Consider the following 22,297-nt stretch of genomic DNA (forward strand, 5'->3'; position numbering starts at 1 on the left):
ATGTAAAGTGCTGCATATGGGAAACAGTAACCCCAGTGCAACGTATCAACTCTGCGGTACTACACTGACAGTGGTGGAGAATGAAAAGGACATGGGGGTAATTGTACAGGCAGATATGAAGTTCTCTGAGCAGTGCAGACGAGCTGCAAGAGTAGCTCATGGTGTCTTGTCAATGATATACAGGAATTTTTCTAGCAGGGATAAGGAGGTGATTATTCCCTTGTATAAGGCAATGGTAAGGCCACATCTTGAGTACTGTATACAGGTCTGAAGGCCTCATTTCAAGAAGGATGTAGAGCTGCTGGAACGGGTACAGAGAAGGGCAACAAGATTAGTAAATGGAACAAAGGGTTGCTCTTACGAAGAAAGGCTTAAGTTTTGCAAATTACAGAGTTTGGAGACTAGGCACCGGCGAGGTAATCTGATAGAGGTGTATAAGGCTTTGAATGGTTTGAGCATGCTCAATGCCAATGGGATTCTTCATCTTTCTCAGAATAATCACCTCAGAGGGCATAAATTCAAATTGAGGAAGGACGGATGTCGGATAGATGTGCGGAAATTTGCCTTTGGCCAGCGGGTGGTTGGTTGGTGGAACCGACTTCCATCACTTGTTGTTGAAGTTTATAGCCTAAACAAATTTAAAGCTCAACTGTACAGGTATTTCGAACGAACGGAGGGGTGAAATGGGAGTGGGTTTTTTTTTTTTTTTTTTTTTTTTGGCTGATGCTGAATAAGCTTGCTTTCTTGCATCATATGCCTCTGCTAATGCTAATGCTAATAATTAGTATACACATTAATATAATGTGTATACTAATTATTTATTTATAATTAGTATATTTCTTTCTGGCACATGATGCCAGAAAGAAAGAAAGCTAATACAGAATCAGAAAAACAAAAAAAATAAAATAATAATAATAATCAAATAAAATAATCACATCACCTGTACATCCCCCCCTCCAATGGTTAGCATTAGCATTAGTAGAGGCATTTGATGCAAGAAAGCAAGCTTATGCAGCATCAGCCAAAAAAAAAAAAAAAAAAAAAAAACCACTTCCACTTCACCCCTCTGTTCGTTCAAAATACCTGTCCAGCTGAGCCTTAAACTTATTTAGGCTATCAATCTCCACCACAAGGGATGGAAGTCTGTTCCACCAACCAACCACCCGCTGGCTAAAGGCAAATTTCCGCACGTCTATCCTACATCTGTCTTTCCTCAATTTGAATTTATGCCCTCTCAGGTGATTATTCTGAGCTAGAGGAAGAATCCCATCAGCATTGAGCATGCTTAAACCATTCAAGGCTTTATACACCTCTATCAGATCACCTCGCTGGTGCCTAGTCTCCAGACACTGTAATTTGCAAAACTTAAGCCTTTCTTCGTAAGAGCACCCCTTTGTTCCATTCACTAATCTTGTTGCCCTTCTCTGTACTCGTTCCAGCAGCTCTACATCCTTCTTGAAATGAGGCCTCCAGACCTGTATACAGTAATCTAGGTGTGGCCTGACCATCGCCTTATACAATGGAATAATCACCTCCTTATCCCTGCTGGAAAAATTCCTGTATATCATTGACAATACTCCATGAGCTACTCTTGCAGCCCGTCTGCACTGCTCAGAGAACTTCATATCTGCCTGCACAACCACCCCCAAGTCCCTTTCATTCTCTACCACTGTCAGTGTTGTACCATAGAGTTGATACGTTGCTCTGGGGTTGCTGTTTCCCATGTGTAGTACTTTACATTTGTCAATGTTAAACTTCATTTGCCACCTCTCAGCCCATCTGCTCAACCTTTCCAGATCCTGTTGCAGAAGCATAGTGTCAGTAGTGTCCTTGACAACCCTGCCAACCTTTGTATCATCTGCAAACTTGGACATTAATCCCGATATACCATCATCAATATCATTTATAAATACAGAAAACAATAATGGACCCAACACTGAGCCCTGAGGGACTCCACTAATAACATCAGTCCACGATGAGCAGTGTCCATTGATTACCACTCTCTGTCTTCTCCCCCTCAACCACCCCTTTATCCATAGCAGCAATTTGCCTCCAATGTCACACTGCTCCAATTTGTGTAGCAGTCTTCCATGTGCAACAGTATCAAAAGCCTTTCTAAGATCCAAGTATATAATATCAAAGTTATTCCCTGCATCCAGTTCTTTTGTGACTGCATCATAGTATCCAATCAAGTTGGTCAGGCAAGACTTCCCTTTAACAAAACCATGCTGTGTCTGAGCTATAACTGAAGTCTTGTCTAAATGATCCTGCAGTGTGTCTTTAACCAGTGCCTCCATTAATTTTCCTGGAACAGAAGTCAAGCTCACAGGTCTATAATTACTTGTGTCAGCCTTTGATCCTCCTTTGTGAATTGGGGTCACATTTGCACATTTCCAGTCTATGGGTACCTCCCCTGAGTCCAAGGAAGCTCTCATAATTATGGCTAAGGGTTTGCTTACTTGCTTTGCTGCCTCCTTTAATATAACTGGATAGATCCCATCCACCCCGGGTGCCTTTCTTGTGTTTATCTTCAACAGTTTCTCCTCCACTTTACTCCCAGTTATTTCAAGATTCTGTAACTTACTGCTAGAGTTGAATACACCTCTGGCATTCCCCTCGCTGAATAACTCCTCATGTGTGAATGTCGATGCAAAATATTCATTTAGTTTGTTAGCCACCTGAGCAGGATCATCAACACTTGACCCATCAATATCAAGTGGACCAATCTGATTCATCCCTTTCCTTCTAGAGTTTACATAAGTAAAGAACTCTTTGCTGTTTTTCTTTGCATCTCTTGCCAAGGATTTCTCGTAATCTGCCTTCGCCTGCCTAACCTCCTTTGTAACTTGGTTGCATATCAACTTGTATCTATCATAGGCTTCTGTGTCATGTGTTAATTTGTAAGTATCCCATGCATTTTTCTTCTCTGCCATATGCCTCATTAGTTCATCTGACATCCATTTTGGCCTAAACCTTGAACAATATTTCTTAGGTGGTATGTAAAGCCTAGTAGCTTCCAAGATAAGTTCTTTGAATGCTTCCCATTTTGAATTTGCTGTTGGTAACATCATCAGTTGGTCCCACTGTATAGAATTTAAATACTGTCTCAGTCCATCGTAGTCGCCTTTACGGAAGCAATAACCCTTCCCTTTACCCCTAATGGTAGTTACCTCTTTGAGTAAATCCCACTTCAGCACACTGTGATCACTGCAACCTAGTGGTTCATTTATCTGCAGATTCTTAATGCATGAAGAATCACTGCTGATAATCAAATCAAGAGTATTACTCCCTCTAGGTGCCTCCCGAACATGCTGATGTAGAAAACAATCATCCAATAAATCCACAAAAGCCCTGCTAGTGTGTGAGTATCCAGCCCCCAAATTCCAGTCAATATCTGGGAAATTAAAATCTCCCATTATAAGACACTCTGATTTACTGGCCCACTCTATTTCCCTGTACAGTTCCTTATTATACTCATCAGAGTCATTAGGCCTATAGCACACTCCTACTCTCAATTTTGATCTCCCAATGTTTATGTCACACCAAACTGACTCCACACTGCACTGTCCAGCGATGTCGACTGGCTTCACTTCCTTGGTTTTTATGTGTTTCTTAACTAATAGCATAACACCTCCCCCCTTCCTATCCTGTCTATCCTAGGTTTGTCTACTACTTCAATGTACGTCAATATACTACTTTCACAACAACAGATGGGAATTTGTTCAAACAATCAACCACACAAAGGCAAATGTACACAAATCTATCAAGCACAGGTGCCTAGTCTCCAGATGACACAATTTGCAGAACTAAAGCCTTTCTTGGTAGGATCACCCTTTTGTTCACCCTCACCAATCTTGTTGCCCTTTTCTGCACTCATTTGAATTAGTACTCCATAGTGTATAATCTGAGCATCAGGATGTATACCATAAGCTTTGAGCTTGCTCAATCTATTAAAAGTATTAAACATTCCAATCCGACCACATCACAGGTGCCTAGTCTCTAGACACGACAACACAATTTTCAGAACTAAAGTCTTTCATCATAGGATCACCCTTTTGTTTCACTCATCAATCTTGATGCAAAATCCTTCCAAAAATGAGGCCTCCAGACCTGTAGGCAGTAATCAAGACATGGTCTAACCAATGCCTTATACATGTTCGTGTCAGACAGCACCTGGGATTTCTCCCATCTCCGTTCACTTCCTCATCACTGTTACCAAAATTACTGTATATCATTAAAAAAAAAAAAAAAAAACCTTGAGCTGTCCTCCAGCCTGTCTGTGCTCTCAGAGAATTTCATATATGACTGCACAAACATTCTGTATACAGGTCTGTTCATACATCTCTTTCATTTTCTACTAGCTTCAGTATAATACCACACAGTGGTATGTTAATCTGGGATTACTGCTACATATATGCAGTACCTTGTATTTGTCAATGTTAAACTTGCATTTCTCAGCCTATCTGTCTAATTTTTCTAGATCTTTTTGCAGTGGCATACCTTGATTACTGTCATCAGCCACCATGCCAACCTTTGTATCAGCGGCAAAGTTAGATAATAAGCCTGATATACCTTCATCAATATCATTAATGAGTATCAAAAACAACAATGTGCCCAGCACGGAAAACTATAGGATTTCACTGGTAACATTAGCCCATGAAGAGCAGTGTTATGATAGCTACTCAATCGATCCTTTCAACCACTCTCACATAGCCAATTCTTTATCCATAGCAGTGCCTTTCTGTTAATGTCATACTGCTCCAATTTGTACAGCAATATTTTATGTGTAATAGTACCAAGAGCTTTCCTGAAATCCAAGTATAAGATATCAATTTTTTTTTTGAATTGTTTCTTTGTTGCTGCATCATAGCATCCAATCAAATTAATCAGGCTAGATCGCTCCTTAACAAATCCATGCTGACTGTGGTACAACAGCACTCCTGCCTAGATGGTCCTGCAGTATTTCTTTAACCAGTGACTGCATTATATTTCCTGGAACAGAAGTTAAGATAACATGTTTGTAATTACTCACATCACCTTATGATTCCCCTTTGTGAATTGGGGATACATTTGCACATCATCAGTCCACAGGGACCTCTCCTGAATCCAAAGGTTCTCTCATAATTATGGCTAAGGGTTTGCTTACCACCTTTGCTACTTCCCTTAATATAACTGCCATATAACTTAATCAATGCCAGAGCTTGCACTTAGGCATCACGTGACACAGAGGCAACCCCCAAGGCAGAATGCGCTGGTCCCGAAGGAACTAGTAGTTGTTGGTGACTCTATTGTCAGGGAAACGGGGAACATGCTTAGTAAAAAGGATAGGTGGAACAGGACCAGGGTATGTCTGCCAGGGGCAAAGGTTGATGATGTTGTAGAGCGAATATCATCTTTTAAGGGCACAAAAGGTGATATAGTTGTACACGTTGGCACTAATGATATTAAGAGTAGGAGACCGGCAGAATTACTTAACAAGTACAGGTCACTGTTGAACAAAAGCCGAGAATTAGGGTTGAATTTGAAAGTGTCTGCAATTCTGCCCAGACACGATAGGAGGGAGTATATGATGAGAGCCTTGTTGATCAATTCGGCCCTGGAAGGATTGTGCAAGGCTCAAGGGGTAGAATTTTTTTCAGCCTGGACTGTACTGGTTAACAGGAGAGATTGCTTCTACAGGGATGGGATACACTTAAATAGAAAGGGTGCAAGAATATTTGCTGATGCTATCGAGGCAGTGTTAGGTGGGTCGGAAAACTGCTAGCTTGGGGGGAGACAAAGACCAATAGATTGACAGTAGCCACTGGCAGAGGTGAAAGAGATTCTTGCACTGCTTCTATTAGAATGAGCAGAAGCCTGAAAAACAAGATGCATGATATTTCAGAGACTGCTGGGCGTCATTCCGGTACAAGTAAACACATGGGTTGTGTTAGGGTAGCTAAGAATAGAAACAGGTGCAGGTATACTTGTGTGTACACCAATGGTAGGAGTTTAGTAAATAAATTTGATGAATTTGAGGTATTGCTCAAAACATCAAAGGCAGATATTGTTGGGATATCAGAGACGTGGTGTCACACAGATATAAGGGATGCAGAACTGCAATTTGGGGAGTATAACGTCTACAGAAAGGATAGACAGGATAGGAAGGGGGGAGGGGTTATGCTATTAGTTAAGAAACACATAAAAACCAAGGAAGTGAAGCCAGTCGACATCGCTGGACAGTGCAGTGTTGAGTCAGTTTGGTGTGACATAAGCATTGGGAGATCAAAATTGAGAGTAGGAGTGTGCTATAGGCCTAATGACTCTGATGAGTATAATAAGAAACTGTACAGGGAAATAGAGTGGGCCAGTAAATCAGAGAGTCTTATAATGGGAGATTTTAATTTCCCAGATATTGACTGGAATTTGGGGGCTGGTCACTCAAACACTAGCAGGGCTTTTGTGGATTTACTGGATGATTGTTTTCTACATCAGCATGTTCGGGAGGCAACTAGAGGGAGTAATACTCTTGATTTGATTATCAGCAGTGATTCTTCATGCATTAAGAATCTGCAGATAAATGAACCACTAGGTGGCAGCGATCACAGTGTGCTGAAGTGGGATTTACTCAAAGAGGTAACTACCATTAGGGGTAAAGGGAAGGGTTATTGCTTTCGTAAAGGCGACTACGATGGACTGAGACAGTATTTAAATTCTATACAGTGGGACCAACTGATGATGTTACCAACAGTAAATGCAAAATGGAAAGCATTCAAAGAACTTATCTTGGAAGCTACTAGACTTTACATACCAACTAAGAAATATTGTTCAAGGTTTAGGCCTAAATGGATGTCAGATGAACTGATGAGGCATATGGCAGAGAAGAAACATGCATGGGATACATACAAATTAACACATGATACAGAAGCCTATGATAGATACAAGTTGATCTGTAACCAAGTTACAAAGGAGGTTAGGCAGGCGAAGGCAGATTACGAGAAATCCTTGGCAAGGGACGCAAAGAAAAACAGCAAAGAGTTCTTTACTTATGTAAACTCTAGAAGGAAGGGGATGAATCAGATTGGTCCACTTGATATTGATGGGTCAACTGTTGATGACCCTGCTCAGGTAGCTAACAAACTAAATGAATATTTTGCATCGACATCCACACATGAGGAGTTATTCAGCGAGGGGAATGTCAGAGGTGTATTCAACTCTAGCAGTAAGCTACAGAATCTTGAAATAACTGGGAGTAAAGTGGAGGAGAAACTGTTGAAGATAAACACAAGAAAGGCACCTGGGGTGGATGGGATCTATCCAGTTATATTAAAGGAGGCAGCAAAGGAAGTAAGCAAACCCTTAGCCATAATTATGAGGGCTTCCTTGGACTCAGGGGAGGTACCAATAGACTGGAAATATGCAAATGTGACCCCTATTCACAAAGGAGGATCAAAGGCTGACACAAGTAATTATAGACCTGTGAGCTTAACTTCTGTTCCAGGAAAATTAATGGAGGCACTGGTTAAAGAAGCACTGCAGGATCATTTAGACAAGACTTCAGTTATAGCTCGGACACAGCATGGTTTTGTTAAGGGAAAGTCCTTGCCTGACCAATTTGATTGGATATTATGATGCAGTCACAAAAGAACTGGATGCAGGGAATAGCTTTGATATTATATACTTGGATCTTAGAAAGGCTTTTGATACTGTTGCACATGGAAGACTGCTACACAAATTGGAGCAGTGTGACATTGGAGGCAAATTGCTGCTATGGATAAAGGGGTGGTTGAGGGGGAGAAGACAGAGAGTGGTAATCAATGGACACTGCTCATCGTGGACTAATGTTATTAGTGGAGTCCCTCAGGGCTCAGTGTTGGGTCCATTATTGTTTTCTGTATTTATAAATGATATTGATGATGGTATATCAAGCTTAATGTCCAAGTTTGCAGACGATACAAAGGTTGGCAGGGTTGTCAAGGACACTACTGACACTATGCTGCTGCAACAGGATCTGGAAAGGTTGAGCAGATGGGCTGAGAGGTGGCAAATGAAGTTTAACATTGACAAATGTAAAGTACTACACATGGGAAACAGCAACCCCAGCGCAACGTATCAACTCTGTGGTACTACACTGACAGTGGTAAAGAATGAAAGGGACTTGGGGGTGGTTGTGCAGGCAGATATGAAGTTCTCTGAGCAGTGCAGATGGGCTGCAAGAGTAGCTCATGGAGTATTGTCAATGATATACAGGAATTTTTCCAGCAGGGATAAGGAGGTGATTATTCCCTTGTATAAGGCAATGGTCAGGCCACACCTAGAGTACTGTGTACAGGTCTGGAGGCCTCATTTCAAAAAGGATGTAGAGCTGCTGGAACGAGTACAGAGAAAGGCAACAAGATTAGTGAATGGAACAAAGGGGTGCTCTTACGAAGAAAGGCTTAAGTTTTGCAAATTACAGTGTCTGGAGACCAGGCACCAGCGAGGTGATCTGATAGAGGTGTATAAAGCCTTGAATGGTTTGAGCATGCTCAATGCTGATGGGATTCTTCCTCTAGCTCAGAATAATCACCTGAGAGGGCATAAATTCAAATTGAGGAAAGACAGATGTAGGATAGACGTGCCGAAATTTGCCTTTAGCCAGCGGGTGGTGGTTGGTGGAACAGACTTCCATCCCTTGTAGTGGAGGTTGATAGCCTAAATAAGTTTAAGGCTCAGCTGGACAGGTATTTTGAACGAACAGAGGGGTGAAGAGGAAGTGGGTTTTTTTTTTTTTTTTTTTGGCTGATGCTGCATAAGCTTGCTTTCTTGCATCGAATGCCTCTACTAATGCTAATGCTAACTGGATGGATCTCATCCCCCCCCCCCCAATTATATGGTGGATGGGATCCATTCACCACAATTATAAGCTACTTTGATTTATTGGCCACTCTATTTCTCTGTATAGGTATACTCTGTATACTGTTTATTATACTCATTCCAGTAATTAAGCCTATAATACTCCTACTCTTACTTTTGTTTTCCCAGGTTTAGATCAAACTGACTCAACACTGCACTGGCCATCCATATCAACTGCATGTACTGCTGTACATTTTATATGCTCTTTAACTAAGAGCATAATCCATCCCCTCCTATACTATCTGTCTTTTCTGTACACATTTTTAATCTCCATATTGAAATTCTGCATTCTTATGTCTGAGTGACACCATGTCTTCAATATCCATACAACATCTGCATTTTATGATTTAACTAGTAGTTCAAATTCACCAAATTTATTTACCATACTATCAGCATTAGGGTATATGCATGTTTTTTATTTTTTGCTACCCTAACACAGTCCATATATTTTCTGGCTCCATGAGGATCCCCAGCCTTGAAATCCCCAACCCGTTGCTTTCCAGGCTACCGTATGATTCAATAGAACCAGGGCAAGAATCACACTTATAGCTGTTGTTAACCTATTAGTATGTGTTCCCCCCACCCACAAGCATCAGCAAATATGCTTGTACACCTTCCTATTCCTGTAAAAGCAGTCTCTCCTGTTAACAAGCACAGACCACACTGTGAAAAATTCTATCCTATGAACCTTGCACATTCTCTCCAGGGCCTAATTGACTGACAAGGCTCTCAACATGTATTCCCTCGTATCACGTCTAAGCAGAATTGCAGACACTTTCAAATTTAACCTTAACTGAAGAGTCGTTTTGAACATTGCCCTGTACTTGTTAAGTAAGTCTGCAAATCTCCTACTCTTAATATCAGTAGTGCCAAAGAGTTGTACTCTTTGGCACTACTGATATCACTTTTTTCTCCCTAATAAGGTGATATCTGCTCTACTTCAAATTTTGTACCTGGCAGACACACCCTGGTCTTCCGACTATCCTCTTTGTACAATATATTTCCGGCTTTCCTGATAACAATCACCGAAAATAACCACCTCTGGTTGGACCACCACTTTCTGGCTTAGTGATTGCCGTTATGCTCAATGCACAAGTGTAAGCTCTGATGTTGAGGTGGGCAGCTGAGGGCTTGGCCCTTATTTTAAATCCTTTGAGGGTATCCACACTATTTAGTGAATACAACTTAAAATGTTAATTAAGTAAAAAAAAAATTTGCAAAATTTTTCTAAAAAAGTTTTCTAGTTATATTTTTTAAGTAAATCTCACATCAGTACACTTTTCTAATGTCATCCAGTGAGTCATTTACCTCAGGATGCTTAATGCACGAAGAATCATAGCTGATAATGAGATCAAAATATTGCCTTCGCCTGCTGCCTCTCTAACATGCTGCTGTTAAAAAACAGTCATCCAATATTTTTTTTTTTTGGCTGATGCCATATAAGCTTGCTTTCTTGCATCATATGCCTCCATTAATGCAAATGCTAAAATTCTCAAAAGGCTTGATACTGGGGGAGTGACTAATGCACAAGTTCTGGTCAATAAGAAAGACTTTTGATATTGCTGAGATTGCTGCACAAATTGGAGCAGCATGGCAGTGGAGGCAAATTGCTGTTGTGGATAAAGGGATGGTTGAGTGGGAGAAGACAGAGAGTGGTAATCAATGGACACTGCTCATCGTGGACTAATGTTATTAGTGGAGTCCCCCAGGGTTCGATGTTGGGTTCATTGTTATTTTCTGTATTCATTAATGATACTGATGAGGGTATACTAGGCTTAATGTCCAAATGCTTTGTTTGTGTGTTCCAGACAGGGTATGTCTGCCCTGGCAGACATACCCTGTCTGGAACACCCACAAAGATATTCCCCTTGGCTGCCTTGTATTCTTACAGAGAAAGATCTGCAAACAGATCATATAAGAAGCATGTTTTGTCAGGCAATGATTGGTAGGAGAACTGCCCTTTTCAATTCTTCAAGCCAGCACTCCAGCTACTTAGCATTAGCAGAGGCATATGGTGCAAGAAAGTAAGCTTATATAGCATCAGCCGAAAAAAAAAATCCCATTTCACCCATCCATTAACTCAAATTGTTTGTCTATTTAATTTAATTTAATTTAATTTATTTAAGCTGTCAACTTATACAATTAAGATGGAAGTTTGTTCCAGCAATCAACCACCCACTGGCTAAAAGGCAAATTCCCGCACATTTATTCTACGTCTTTCCTCAATTTGAATTTATGACCCTTCAGGCTACTAATCTGGGCAAGAGGAAGAATATCCCATTAGCATTGAGTTTTTCAAACCATTCAAGGCCTTATACACCTCAATGAGACCACCTTGCAGATGCTTAGTCTCCACACACTGCAATTTGCAGAACTTAAGTCTTTCTTTGTAAGAGCAACCCTTTGTTCCATTCACCAATCTCGTTGACCTTCCCTGTACTTATTCGAGCAACTCTACATCCTTCCTAAAATGAGGCCTCCAAACCTGTATACGGTACTCAAGGTGTGATCTGACCATTGCTTTATACAAGGGGATAATCACCTCCTTATCCTTGCTAGAAAAATTCCTATATATCATTAACAAGACACCATGAGCTATTCTTCCAGACTGTCTGCACTGCTCAGAAAACTTATCTGACTGCACAATTACTCCCAGGTATTTTCATTCTCTACCACCCCGAATGTAGTACCACACAGTTGATATGTTACTGCTATCCATAAGCAGTACTTTACATTTCTCAATGTTAAACTTCAGTTTCCACCTCTCAGTATATCTGCTCAACTTATCTAGATCCTGTTGCAGTAGTGTACTGTGATTAGTGTCATTAATAACCATGCCAACCTTTGTATTGTCTGCAAACTTGGATATTAAGTCTGATATACCTTCATCAATATCATTAATAAATACAGAAAACAACAATGGGTCCAACATGGACCCCTGGGGTACACCACTAATAACATTATTCCATGATAACCACAGTGTCCATTGATTACCACTCTCTGTCTTCTGCCACTCAACCATCCCTTTATCCATAGCAGCATAAACTATGGTATTTTGTGCCCATTGCTTTGCTTTTCTAGTCAGAAGCATGATTTCCATTTAATTTCAATTTACTTTGAGAATACTACACTAAACTAATAGATACCTAATGTAATAATACATATTGTGCTATTAAGTTTATGTTATATGTATTATACCGTTACATTTGTAGAGGTTTTAAATTAGTTATTTCCTTACTAGAAATAAAATTTCTTATAAAAACAAAACAAAAAAAAAAAAAATGCCAACCTATGTGATTAGAACCTACAAGCTACTTATTTACCACAATGAAAACCCTACAATTGCACTATTAAGCACTACACTACACACTACACTACACGATCTAATATTTGCACCAAATCACCAATACAAAAACTCAGGGCGCCTCCGTAGCCAGGTGGGAAGGAGCAGTAGTGCACAGCACATGTTTCTTGATTAGACCGGGGTTCGAGCCCGTCACCACCAAATACAGAGGATGTGGAAAGGTCAGGGAATGACCACCGCATATCCCGGAGCAATATGGCCTTAGTTGCTAATGCTCCTAAAAACCAAATAACTAACTAACTAACAAAAACTCAACTTACAGTAAGACGTTTTGTAAGTCATAATTTACAAAATCTCTATATAAATTTAAAAAAGAGCTAATGAACACAATAAGAACCATTAAACATATTAAGTCAAAATAAAAAAAATTTTCTGCTTTGAAGAGCTCAAAATTCGTCATCTTCACAGTTCACAGGCTTCAACCAAAATGTCTAATTATATTGCATTTTCTGCCATTTGAAAATGAAAAATTACATATACATACAGTATGTGAAGCAAAAGACACCTTTTCCAGATGTTGCAATACAATTAAAATCTTTTGTATGTATTTTGAAATTTTACATTGCATGTCTATAGTATCTTGCTAAAGGGAAATGTCAATTACCTTTGCAAGACACATGCATGCCCAAAAACAGAGGTATACGATTTTATCTGCAGCAAAACAAAAATCAAATTAATGCTGGAAGCAAGAAAACTATTCATTTATATGAAATCCAAATGCAATCTATTAACTGCTTACTTTGGCAAATTTTCTAATATAATCAAACAAAATAAAACTGTTGTCTGGTTATGTTAAGAAAACTAACTAGAGTTAGACACAGGAATGAGCTCTTGCTGGAAACTGAAAGTAAAGTGTACTCAGCATTCCAATTCTCATTACCAGGTTGTTAATCGTCACCATGACCATTTGAAGCTTCATAGCCCACAGTAGAGAACACATGGTATATAAAATTTGGTTAAAATTTCATTATAAAATTTTGATTCAGCAAATACTATAGACTAATGCGAAGTTATTCAAGATCTTAATAAGCCACGAGTGTTCTTTCTGTTAGGGGAAAGCTCAGAAAACTCAGAGACTGCTGGGAGCCATTGCGGTACAAGTAAACACATGGGTTGTGTTAGGGTAGCTAAGAATAGAAACAGGTGCAGGTATACTTGCGTGTACACCAATGCTAGGAGTTTAGTAAATAAATTTGATGAATTTGAGGTATTGCTCAAAACATCAAAGGCAGATATTGTTGGGATATCAGAGACGTGGTGTCACACAGATATAAGGGATGCAGAACTGCAATTTGGGGAATACAACGTCTACAGAAAGGATAGACAGGATAGGAAGGGGGGGAGGGGTTATGCTATTAGTTAAGAAACACATAAAAACCAAGGAAGTGAAGCCAGTCGACATCGCTGGACAGTGCAGTGTTGAGTCAGTTTGGTGTGACATAAGCATTGGAAGATCAAAATTGAGAGTAGGAGTGTGTGCAATAGGCCTAATGACTCTGATGAGTATAATAAGGAACTGTACAGGGAAATAGAGTGGGCCAGTAAATCAGAGAGTCTTATAATGGGAGATTTTAATTTCCCAGATATTGACTGGAATTTGGGGGCTGGTTACTCACACACTAGCAGGGCTCTTGTGGATTTATTGGATGATTGTTTTCTACATCAGCATGTTCGGGAGGCAACTAGAGGGAGTAATACTCTTGATTTGATTAGCAGCAGTGATTTTTCATGCATTAAGAATCTGCAGATAAATGAACCACTAGGTGGCAGTGATCACAGTGTGCTGAAGTGGGATTTACTGAAAGAGGTAACTACCATTAGGGGTAAAGGGAAGGGTTATTGCTTCCGTAAAGGCGACTACGATGGACTGAAACAGTATTTAAATTCTATACAGTGGGACCAACTGATGATGTTACCAACAGCAAATTCAAAATGGGAAGCATTCAAAGAACTTATCTTGGAAGCTACTAGGCTTTACATACCAACTAAGAAATATTGTTCAAGGTTTAGGCCAAAATGGATGTCAGATGAACTAATGAGGCATATGGCAGAGAAGAAAAATGCATGGGATACTTACAAATTAACACATGACACAGAAGCCTATGATAGATACAAGTTGATATGCAACCAAGTTACAAAGGAGGTTAGGCAGGCGAAGGCAGATTACGAGAAATCCTTGGCAAGGGATACAAAGAAAAACAGCAAAGAGTTCTTTACTTATGTAAACTCTAGAAGGAAGGGGATGAATCAGATTGGTCCACTTGATATTGATGGGTCAACTGTTGATGATCCTGCTCAGGTAGCTAACAAACTAAATGAATATTTTGCATCGACATTCACACATGAGGAGTTATTCAGCAAGGGGAATGCCAGAGGTGTATTCAACTCTAGCAGTAAGCTACAGAATCTTGAAATAACTGGGAGTAAAGTGGAGGAGAAACTGTTGAAGATAAACACAAGAAAGGCACCCGGGGTGGATGGGATCTATCCAGTTATATTAAAGGAGGCAGCAAAGGAAGTAAGCAAACCCTTAGCCATAGTTATGAGAGCTTCCTTGGACTCAGGGGAGGTACCCATGGACTGGAAATGTGCAAATGTGACCCCAATTCACAAAGGAGGATCAAAGGCTGAAACAAGTAATTATAGACCTGTGAGCTTAACTTCTGTTCCAGGAAAATTAATGGAGGCACTGGTTAAAGAAGCACTGCAGGATCATTTAGACAAGACTTCAGTTATAGCTCAGACACAGCATGGTTTTGTTAAGGGGAAGTCTTGCCTGACCAACTTGATTGGATACTATGATGCAGTCACAAAAGAACTGGATGCAGGGAATAACTTTGATATTATATACTTGGATCTTAGAAAGGCTTTTGATACTGTTGCACATGGAAGACTGCTACACAAATTGGAGCAGTGTGACATTTGAGGCAAATTGCTGCTATGGATAAAGGGGTGGTTGAGGGGGAGAAGACAGAGAGTGGTAATCAATGGACACTGCTCATCGTGGACTGATGTTATTAGTGGAGTCCCTCAGGGCTCAGTGTTGGGTCCATTGTTGTTTTCTGTATTTATAAATGATATTGATGATGGTATATCAAGCTTAATGTCCAAGTTTGCAGACGATACAAAGGTTGGCAGGGTTGTCAAGGACACTACTGACACTATGCTGCTGCAACAGGATCTGGAAAGGTTGAGCAGATGGGCTGAGAGGTGGCAAATGAAGTTTAACATTGACAAATGTAAAGTACTACACATGGGAAACAGCAACCCCAGCGCAACGTATCAACTCTGTGGTACTACACTGACAGTGGTAAAGAATGAAAGGGACTTGGGGGTGGTTGTGCAGGCAGATATGAAGTTCTCTGAGCAGTGCAGACGGGCTGCAAGAGTAGCTCATGGAGTATTGTCAATGATATACAGGAATTTTTCCAGCAGGGATAAGGAGGTGATTATTCCATTGTATAAGGCAATGGTCAGGCCACACCTAGAGTACTGTATACAGGTCTGGAGGCCTCATTTCAAGAAGGATGTAGAGCTGCTGGAACGAGTACAGAGAAGGGCAACAAGATTAGTGAATGGAACAAAGGGGTGCTCTTACGAAGAAAGGCTTAAGTTTTGCAAATTACAGTGTCTGGAGACTAGGCACCAGCGAGGTGATCTGATAGAGGTGTATAAAGCCTTGAATGGTTTAAGCATGCTCAATGCTGATGGGATTCTTCCTCTAGCTCAGAAAAATCACCTGAGAGGGCATAAATTCAAATTGAGGAAAGACAGATGTAGGATAGACGTGTGGAAATTTGCCTTTAGCCAGCGGGTGGTTGGTTGGTGGAACAGACTGCCATCCCTCGTGGTGGAGGTTGATAGCCTAAATAAGTTTAAGGCTCAGCTGGACAGGTATTTTGAACGAACACAGGGGTGAAGTGGAAGTGGGTTTTTTTTTTTTTTTTTTGGCTGATGCTGCATAAGCTTGCTTTCTTGCATCAAATGCCTCTACTAATGCTAATGCTAATGCTAAAACATCTGGGATAGATACAATTTCAACGATCTGATATGAGGTCAGATTATCTATGTCAACTTGATACTGTTAGCTAATTATGATTCATACACATTTGTAAGTTAAGCATAAATGTTCATGATTGAATTTTTTCTTTTTTGTATGTTGTAGTTTTTTGGATTGTACTGTAGTTAAGGATTGTAGTTAATCAGTAAAATTATTTTGAGAATTTAATGACAATGTGACTCCAATTTTAAAAACTAAATGAAAATTTCATATATTTGATATTGTTGCTGCTTTAAAAAAATCAAGAGAATTTCACTTATCATTTTTGATGTTTCACCTTATGCTTGTTTCCTAAAATTAACAGGCTCACTTTTAACAGGCTCTCATTTTTCTAATATTAACAGGCTGCAAAGTGTGTATTAATGCTACAAATATTCTGTTTATTCAGAAATGTTGTGTATTAATGATGCTATTGCACTTAATATATGCACTTAATAATGAGCATTAATCAGAAATAAAAATTTTGTCTGATAATTACCTCTCATTCACTTGTGTACAAATATTTTCCCATCTTCTAGAAACTTTCTTTGATTCTTCTTCTAACCTTGTAACATCACTGTGAGTAGTTTGATTTGGACGGCTCAGTTCAATAACTCTGTGAACACTTCTTACTGCTTCATTAACTTCTGATATTACATGCTCATTGTAATCTATCTCATTCTTTAATGACTGTTGATAAAATAAGAAAAATATAATTTTAAACTGTAAACCAATTTTATTAAGATAATACAGTAATAAATATTTAAGAGTATCCTTGTCTCTTTTTTTTTTTTTTTAAATTGAATGCAACAGTCACAAGTATCAAGGAAGTGGAGCACTGATGTATTACTCAATCAATATTTAATTACATAAATTTTATTAAGAGAAACTTTTCTTTTCAAGAGTGACCATTAAAATCACAACTAAAAACTTCTAGCCACAACTGAAATACAAAAGATTAGCAATTGTTTCAAATTAGGTAAATTAAATTTTTATTGTGAAATAGTTTAAAATTTTATTACCAAAAATGTAAGATTGAAAATATATGCTTTAAGAGTGCAATTACTTTAGTGTTGACCAGTTCAACAATAAGCATTGACCAGTTCAACACTAAAGCTGGCAATCCATGCAGGCTCTCTATGAAAGGAATGTACAGATCTTTTGTGCAAGAAAAATTACGAGTTTTGGAACTATTAGATTTACTTCTTAGAATTATACTTACTATTAAAGTAAGAGTTACATCCAGGAGTATTACTATGCCTGATATATATATATATATATTATGAGTTGTAAACATCAATGGAAATAGTTCATGATAATCAACTATTTCCACTGATGTGCTAATGCTAATAATGGTTAGAGTATGGGTGGATATATATATATATTTAGTGACTGTAGGCTATTATTATTATAATTATCATTAGCCATATGGTGCAAGGAAGCCTGAGGTTTTTGTTGCACAATCCAGAAAAAATGTTTTGCGAGTTACCGAGAGAGAGAGAGAGAGAGAGAGAGAGAGAGAGAGAGAGAGAGAGAGAGAGAGAGAGAGAGAGAGAGATGTTGTTGTTATTTTGGTTTTTAGGAGCATTAGCAACTAAGGCCATATTGCTCCAGGATATGCAGTGATCATTCTTTGACCTTTCTGCATCCTCTGTATTTGGTAGTGACAGGATTGAACCATGGTCTAATCAAGAAGCGTATGCTACGCACTGCTGCTCCTTCCCGCCTGGCTATGGAGGCGCCTTAGAGAGAGAGAGACAGACAGAAGGGAATCACCAACAAAGAGAAGGATGATGATATCCAGTTCAGGACCCTGGGTGTGTCAAGTGCAAACCTCCCAAAGAAGAGGAAGAAAAGTGAAAGCATTAAAAAAAAAAAAAAAAAAAAAAAAGGAAGATAATAAAATCTGAAAGAACATATAAGATACATAAGATTCACCCAATGTAATAACATAATATCATTGTCATAATCAATATGTAATTATTACATACAAAGTAAAAAGTACACAATAAAATAAACCCTGCCTCTACAAGGATGGGATACACTTAAATAGAAAGGTTGCAAGAATATTTGCTAATTCTATCGAGGCAGTGTTAAGTGATCAGAAAACAGCTAGCTTGGGGGGAAATTCACAGAAAAACAGATGAATGGTAGTCGAAGGCAGAGATGGAAGTGATTCTTGCACTGCTTCTATTGGAATGAGCAGCGGCCTGGGAAAACAAATTGCTGTTGAGAGTCATCATCGAACAAGTAAATACATGGGCTGTGTTAGGGAACTAAGAGTAAGAAGAGGTGCATGTATACTTGCATTAACACCAATGCTAGGATTATGGTAAATAATTTGATGAATTTGAAGTGCTGGTCAAGACATCAAAGGTGGATATTGTTGAGATATCAGACACTTGGTGTCACAGAGATATAAGAAATGCAGAATTGGAATTTGGGGAGTACAACGTGCAGAGAAAGGATAGCAAGATAGAAGGGGTTACACAGTTAGTTAAAAAACACATAATTTAAGGCGGTGCATCTAGTTGACATCGGTTGACAGTGCAATGCAGGGTCAGTTTGATGTGACTTAAGCACTGGGAAAGGAAAATTGAGGGTAGGAGTGTGTTACAGGCTTAATGACTCTGTTGAGTACAATGAATAACTATACAGAGAAATAGTGGGCCAGTAAATCAGAATGTCTTATAATGTGGAATTTTAACTTCCCAGATATTAACTGGAACTAGTGGATTGTACATTCACACACACTAGTAAGTGGATTTATTGGATGATTGTTTTCTAGAGCAGCATATTCGAGAGGCAACCAGAGGGAGCAATACTCTTGATCAAATTATCAACGGTAATTATTCACGCTTTAAGAATCTGCAGATTAAGGAACCGTTTGGTGGCAATGATTGCAGCATACTAATGAGAGATTTACTTAAAAATTTAACTATCACCGGGGGTAAAGGGAAGGGATTTTGCTGTCATAAAGGTAACTACAGTGGGACCAGGTACGGCTCATCCATAGGCACTGTGGCAACCCCAGCTATTTAAATCTATATATACAATAGAGTTATATGAATTTTTTGACGAACAATGCAATGTAACGAATATTTTTATTAACAGGACCCACATTTAGTTTTATTTATTTTATTTATTTTTTTTTTTTTATGAAAACCCGAAACACAAGAGATATTACAACCTATAGTACTTACTACCGTGCTTGGGTTGGAGGTTCAGAAGACAAAAGAAGATATTTGTTGACAATAGACTTGAACTTCTGTAGAGTGTAATTTTCAGGCAGTTGAATGAATAAACGAGGAAGATGAAAAGTTAGTTCTGCGAGTTTGAAGTTGGTCAGTAAATGGATGTTGGCAGGTGGCAGCACAAGTTCGGACTGTTTTGAAAGAGAGAGCAGAAATTATAGAAGCCAATTCAGAAGAACAGTGCCCATGGAAGTTTCTACAGAAAAGGCATGCAGCAGACAGAAACAGTACATCTATGAGACAGAGTGGAGAGACCCTCTTAATGAGTCATTAATTAACCTCACTGCACTCTTCTGAATGGAATCTAGACGCCTGAGAGAGGTTTTGGGGACACCACCTCAGATGTGGGAACAATATTCCATGGTAGGATGGATTTGCAATTTTTACAGAGTGAACAGCTGTTTGGAAGAAAAGTAATGCCGAGAGCGAAAGAGAAAACCAAGTTTTGTAGATGCAGAGGACGCAATATTTGTAATGTGCTTGTGACAAAGAAAGATTAGAAGTCAGGGTAATCCCTAAAAGATATATCATTTTGCCTAGAAATCGGAGTGTCACCAAAGATAAGCAGAGGAGCAGAAGAATCCTTTTTGCGAGATATAAGACAAGACTGAGTTTTAGAAGGATTGAAATCAACTAAGTTGTCTTTGCCCCACTGGAGAATTACCTAGAGATCAGCATTTAAGGTATTGGTAGCGGATATTAAAGAAGTTGAAACTGATTAAGCAGGGCAAGGTTTCTCAAAATGGAAAGTGGAATGCAATGTGCTATCATCAGCAAAACTATGTATAGGATTTCCAGTCAATGGAAGAAGGTCATTAATATACAAGAGGAAAAGAGTGTAGGAAAGAACTGAACCTTAGGGAACACCAGCAGCAGTGGAGAAGTTAGAAGACAGAGAGCCATCTACCATCACCCTCAGTGAGCAATCAGAACGAAAACTGGATATCCAATTAAAAAACAGTCGGCAAACCATAAGATGGAAGCTAGTTTAGAAGACCTTTAAGCCAAACACGATCAAAAGCCTTTGAGATGTCAAGAGCAACTGCTTGTGTTTCACTGAACTTTTCCATTGAATTTATCCATAAATAGGTAACATATGCCAGAATATCACCAGTGGATTGACACTGATGGAATACATACTGGCGATCGTTGATCAGACAGAAAGTTTCTAGGAAGTTTAAGAGTTGATGGTTAATTGATTTCTCCATTATTTTAGAAAGAGTAGAAGTAATTGCAATGGGATGATTACTGGATGGGAGAGATTTCTCATCATTTTTAGGAACTAGTTCGATATGAGCAAATTTCCAAGCAGAAGGGGAAAAACCTTTGGAATAAGAAAGTGAAAGAAAGCAGAAAAGAACAGGAGTAAGTTCAGGAGCACAGTTTTTGAGAACAAGTGGAGAAATACCATCAGGACCTGGAGCTTTCTTAGCATCAATATTCCTTAAAATCCTTCTGACATCCTTTTGATGGAAGACCACAGGAGGCATTGAATGGAGCATGTTGGGAATGGTGGGATGGGTATTACCAAGATCATTAATACATGAGTTTGGACATGATACTGCTATGGGGGATGTCTTTTTGTGTGCGCGATGCAAGGAGTGTAAGGAAATCAGGCGACAACTCAGCGTTGTTATGGGCCTATATGAGAGCTTGAAGGACAGGGTGGATGCCCTCGAAGGATTAAAAGTGAGGGGCCCATCAAGCTCTCAGCTGCCCACACCAATGCCAGAGTTTGCACTTGGTCATCACGCAACACAGCGACAGCCCCCAAGGCAGAAGGCGCTGGTCCCAAAGGAACTAGTAGTTGTTGGTGACTCTATTGTCAGGAAAACATGCTTTGTAAAAATAATAGGCAGAACAGGACCAGGGTATGTCTGCCAGGGGCAAAGGTTGATGACGTAGAGCGGATATCATCTTTTAAGGGCACAAATGGTGATATAGTTGTACACATTGGCACTAATGATATTAAGAGTAGGAGACCTGCGGAATTACTTAACAAGTCACTGTTGAAAAAAGCCGTGAATTAGGGTTGAATTTGAAAGTGTCTGCAATTCTGCCCAGACAAGATAGGAGGGAGTGTATGATGAGAGCCCTGTCGATCAATTTGGCCCTGGAATGATTGTACAAGTATCAAGGGGTAGAATTTTTTTCAACCTGGTCTGTACTTGTTAACAGGAGAGACTGCTTCTACAGGGATGGGATACACTTAAATAGAAAGGGTGCAAGAATGTTTGCTGATGCTATCGAGGCAGTGTTAGAAAACTGCTAGATTGGGGGGGGGGGAGGATACAAGGACTAATAGATTAACAGTAGCCACTGGGAGAGGTGAAAGTGATTTTTGCACTGCCTCTATTGGAATGAGCAGCAGCCTGGAAAATAAGATGCAGGATATTTCAGAGACTGCTGGAAATCATTGGGGGTACAAGTAAACAAATGGGTTGTGTTAGGGTAGCTAAGAAAAAGAACAGGTGCATGTACACTTGCGTGTACACCAATGCTAAGAGTTTAGTAAATAAATCTGATGAATTTGAGGTATTGTTCAAAACATTAAAGGCAGATATTTTTGGGATTTCAGAGACGTAGTGTCACACAGATATAAGGAATGCAGAACTGGAATTTGGGGGGTACAATGTCTACAGAAAGGATAGACAGGATAGGAAGGGAGGAGGGGTTATGCTATTAGTTAAGAAATACATAAAATCCAAGGAAGTGAAGCCAGTCGACATCGCTGGACAGTGCAGTGTCAAGTCAGTTTGGTGTGAC

The 22,297-nt window shown here is 39.4% G+C and overlaps 1 protein-coding gene across 1 annotated transcript in view; it reads right to left on the reverse strand.

Moving 5' to 3' along the window:
* Window positions 1–22,297, reverse strand: part of shot (dystonin-like protein short stop) — a 1,739,701-nt gene that overhangs the window by 1,230,671 nt on the left and 486,733 nt on the right. Inside the window, exon 24 of the mRNA XM_090380932.1 lies at window positions 16,777–16,967. Within this exon, the coding sequence (XP_090237058.1) occupies window positions 16,777–16,967 (191 nt within the window). The remainder of the gene's footprint in view (window positions 1–16,776; window positions 16,968–22,297) is intronic.

This window comes from Mastigoproctus giganteus, chromosome 9 (assembly GCF_048544385.1).
Source record: "Mastigoproctus giganteus isolate SK-2022 chromosome 9, ASM4854438v1, whole genome shotgun sequence".
Lineage (NCBI taxonomy): Eukaryota > Metazoa > Arthropoda > Arachnida > Uropygi > Thelyphonidae > Mastigoproctus > Mastigoproctus giganteus.